The 2,370-nt window shown below is 38.5% G+C and overlaps 1 protein-coding gene across 2 annotated transcripts; it reads right to left on the bottom strand.

The window, feature by feature from the left end:
• Window positions 1-851: 851 nt before the first annotated feature.
• On the bottom strand, window positions 852-2,168 carry LOC148878543 (uncharacterized). 2 transcript variants are annotated; one of them, XM_088965824.1, is made up of 2 exons: window positions 1,939-2,168; window positions 852-1,851 (listed from the first exon to the last, which is right to left on the bottom strand). In XM_088965824.1, the coding sequence occupies exons 1-2, from the start codon at window positions 2,132-2,134 to the stop codon at window positions 1,211-1,213; spliced, it is 837 nt and encodes a 278-aa protein (XP_088821950.1). In that variant the 5' UTR covers window positions 2,135-2,168; the 3' UTR covers window positions 852-1,210. The 2 variants fall into 2 exon arrangements, with proteins under 2 accessions (XP_088821950.1, XP_088821951.1); XM_088965825.1 differs by having other exon boundaries at window positions 852-1,985.
• Between the last annotated feature and the right edge of the window lie 202 nt (window positions 2,169-2,370).

Genomic DNA, 2,370 nt, shown 5'->3' with positions numbered 1-2,370 from the left:
ATGTCACTTTAAGTGGTGACTCCATTTATAGAGAAAACAAGGAGGGGAACCCACAGGACAACGACCTGCATCCCCATGTCATGATGGTGAAACATTATTTATGTGTTTTAGTGAGTGCGGATTTGTTGCTGAAGCTTTGTCAGCAAAACATAGATTGGATATTTAGATCAGTACATGTATTGGCCCACATGCCCCCACACAAATGCTTGCATATCCAATCATGGTGCTGAAGCCTCAGCAGCAAATAATCGATCCATTGCTCTGATTTATTAATTGGATTATTCTTGAAGTTTATGTTATTGGTGGCAAGTATATATACTAGAATGGGAATGGCCTCAATCATTTGGAATTTCTATTTGATTAATCTTTTTTTTTTCTGTATTTTCATATGAATTTCATTGTCATTTAGTGATGAATATTTCTAATTTTCATTGTATAAGAGTGCTAGCTGATTGCTGGTTTTAATTACATGGGGAGTTATAGATCCATTGCATGTCACCTAATTTGGCCTTAACACCTTGACAATTATGATTGGAGATGAAAAATCAACTTGAATTCTTATACGAAATATTTGAATAAATAGTTCTATTTACTCTTTGAAAGTTCTGAAAATGATGCATGGATCAGATTTTCATTTTTCTGACAAAAAATGTTCAAGGCAAACTGGCTTTAAAAATTCTGTTTTTAGTATATTTTATAAGTTCACAAAAATAAACCCACCATCCCCACAATGAAGAAAATGAATAAAGGCTAGTTCTTTGGAAAAGGCCTATAAAAATCAGTTGATCCTTTTATTGAGACCCAAAAAAGAAAAACCTAAAAGGTTGCCCAATGTTAATATTTCAGACTGATTAATCAAGGAAATATGGTCTACTGTCCATCATTCACTTACCTCATACATTTCTTCTGGTAAAATTCTAAGTAAAATTAAAGAAAAAAAGTCAATCATTTAAAAAAAAAAAAAGACCCTAATGAATACTGACACCCACTATTAGGTGAATAGTGAGTAATCTATTTATTACAAAAACATCGCAAATCTAATTCGGAATTTCACATTTGATTATGATTATCAAAATGTGAGTAGAAAAGCAAAATAAAAGGAAAAAAAAAAGGAAAAAGGGTCAAATCTACTGTAGAAGATACCAGTTTTCTGTTACCCGGTCCATCACCGTCATCATCAGAGACAACCTGTGTGTGTTTGATCTGAAAACTATAAATGCAGAGACAGATCAAGCTTTTGCTCTTTATCCCCCTCACCAGTTTCAATGCTCTGGTTTTGGTTTTTATTCTCCGAAGACGTGGACCTTAACATTAACGAACGCGACGATTCTCCACCACAATCGCCGCATCTGAAGCTCTGCCAATTCAAGCTGCTCTGCTCTTCCTTGCCAAACCGATATGAAGCAGATGAAGAACCCACACCAAAGCAATTGTAGGACCCATTTTCGAACCTGGGTGCACCGTTGGATGCGAACCCATCACAGAAGTGATGGCCAGGAAAGTATCCAACGCTGGACGAGTGTGCATTAATGCATACGGAGGGATTCAGAAGGCCGAGTTGATAGCTTGGAGACAAAACGTAGGTTGGTGGAAGTGGTGGTGTTGGTGCAGGAGGGCATGAAGCCAGGCTGCATAGTCTGTACTCTGAAGCCCTCTGGGCTTTCTTCGCCGCTGTTCTTTCCTTTTTGTGGGCATTCTGATGACCCCCCAATGCTTGGGAACTGTAGAACTTTCTTGAACAGAAGAGGCAAGGGAACATTCTTGATGCTGTCTCCTCTTCATTACCACCACTGCCTTGCATAGCCATGTCTCCTGCAACTTCTGGGCTTGTTTTATCTTCATCTCCCATGTCTGTAATCAAGCAAGAAACAATAAAACAGGCATAACATGAGAATAACACCAAGCAGATCAGAAGAAGAAAAAGGAATGGAGCTTAACTGTGTGTGGTCTGCAATGGATGTTCGATCTGACCAAAGGGAAGAAAAACAAGAAAAGGAGAGAGTTTGCACCGGGTTGGAACTTGAAAGTAGGAACAGGAGATAAAGAGGAGAAAGAAAGGAGAGAAATAAAGAGAGAGAGAGAGAGAGAGAGAGAGAGAGAGAGAGAGAGAAGTTTGTTGGCAGACGTTTTGCATGCGAAGAAGAGAGGAGTGATTGGTGGGTATTGAAAATGGCATCTCTCCGTCACTCCCTCCCTCTTTCTCTTTCTGACATTTTATCGGTTTTATGGGCACTTGGGTTTCCTTTTACAGACGTTCTTTCTCTTTCCCCTCTCTCTCTCTCTCTCTTTGACTAATGAGATTTAAATTAGGGTATGAGTAATTAAGTAACAGTTATTATGACTTATTTAGAGTTGTTGAGAATTGAGAAT

The sequence above is a fragment of the Nelumbo lutea genome, chromosome 1, assembly GCF_056320005.1.
Source record: "Nelumbo lutea isolate HS-2025 chromosome 1, American lotus-T2T, whole genome shotgun sequence".
Taxonomy (NCBI): Eukaryota; Viridiplantae; Streptophyta; class Magnoliopsida; order Proteales; family Nelumbonaceae; genus Nelumbo; species Nelumbo lutea.
Note: the sequence above shows the minus strand (reverse complement) of the source record. Positions and strands in the feature narration are given on the sequence as shown.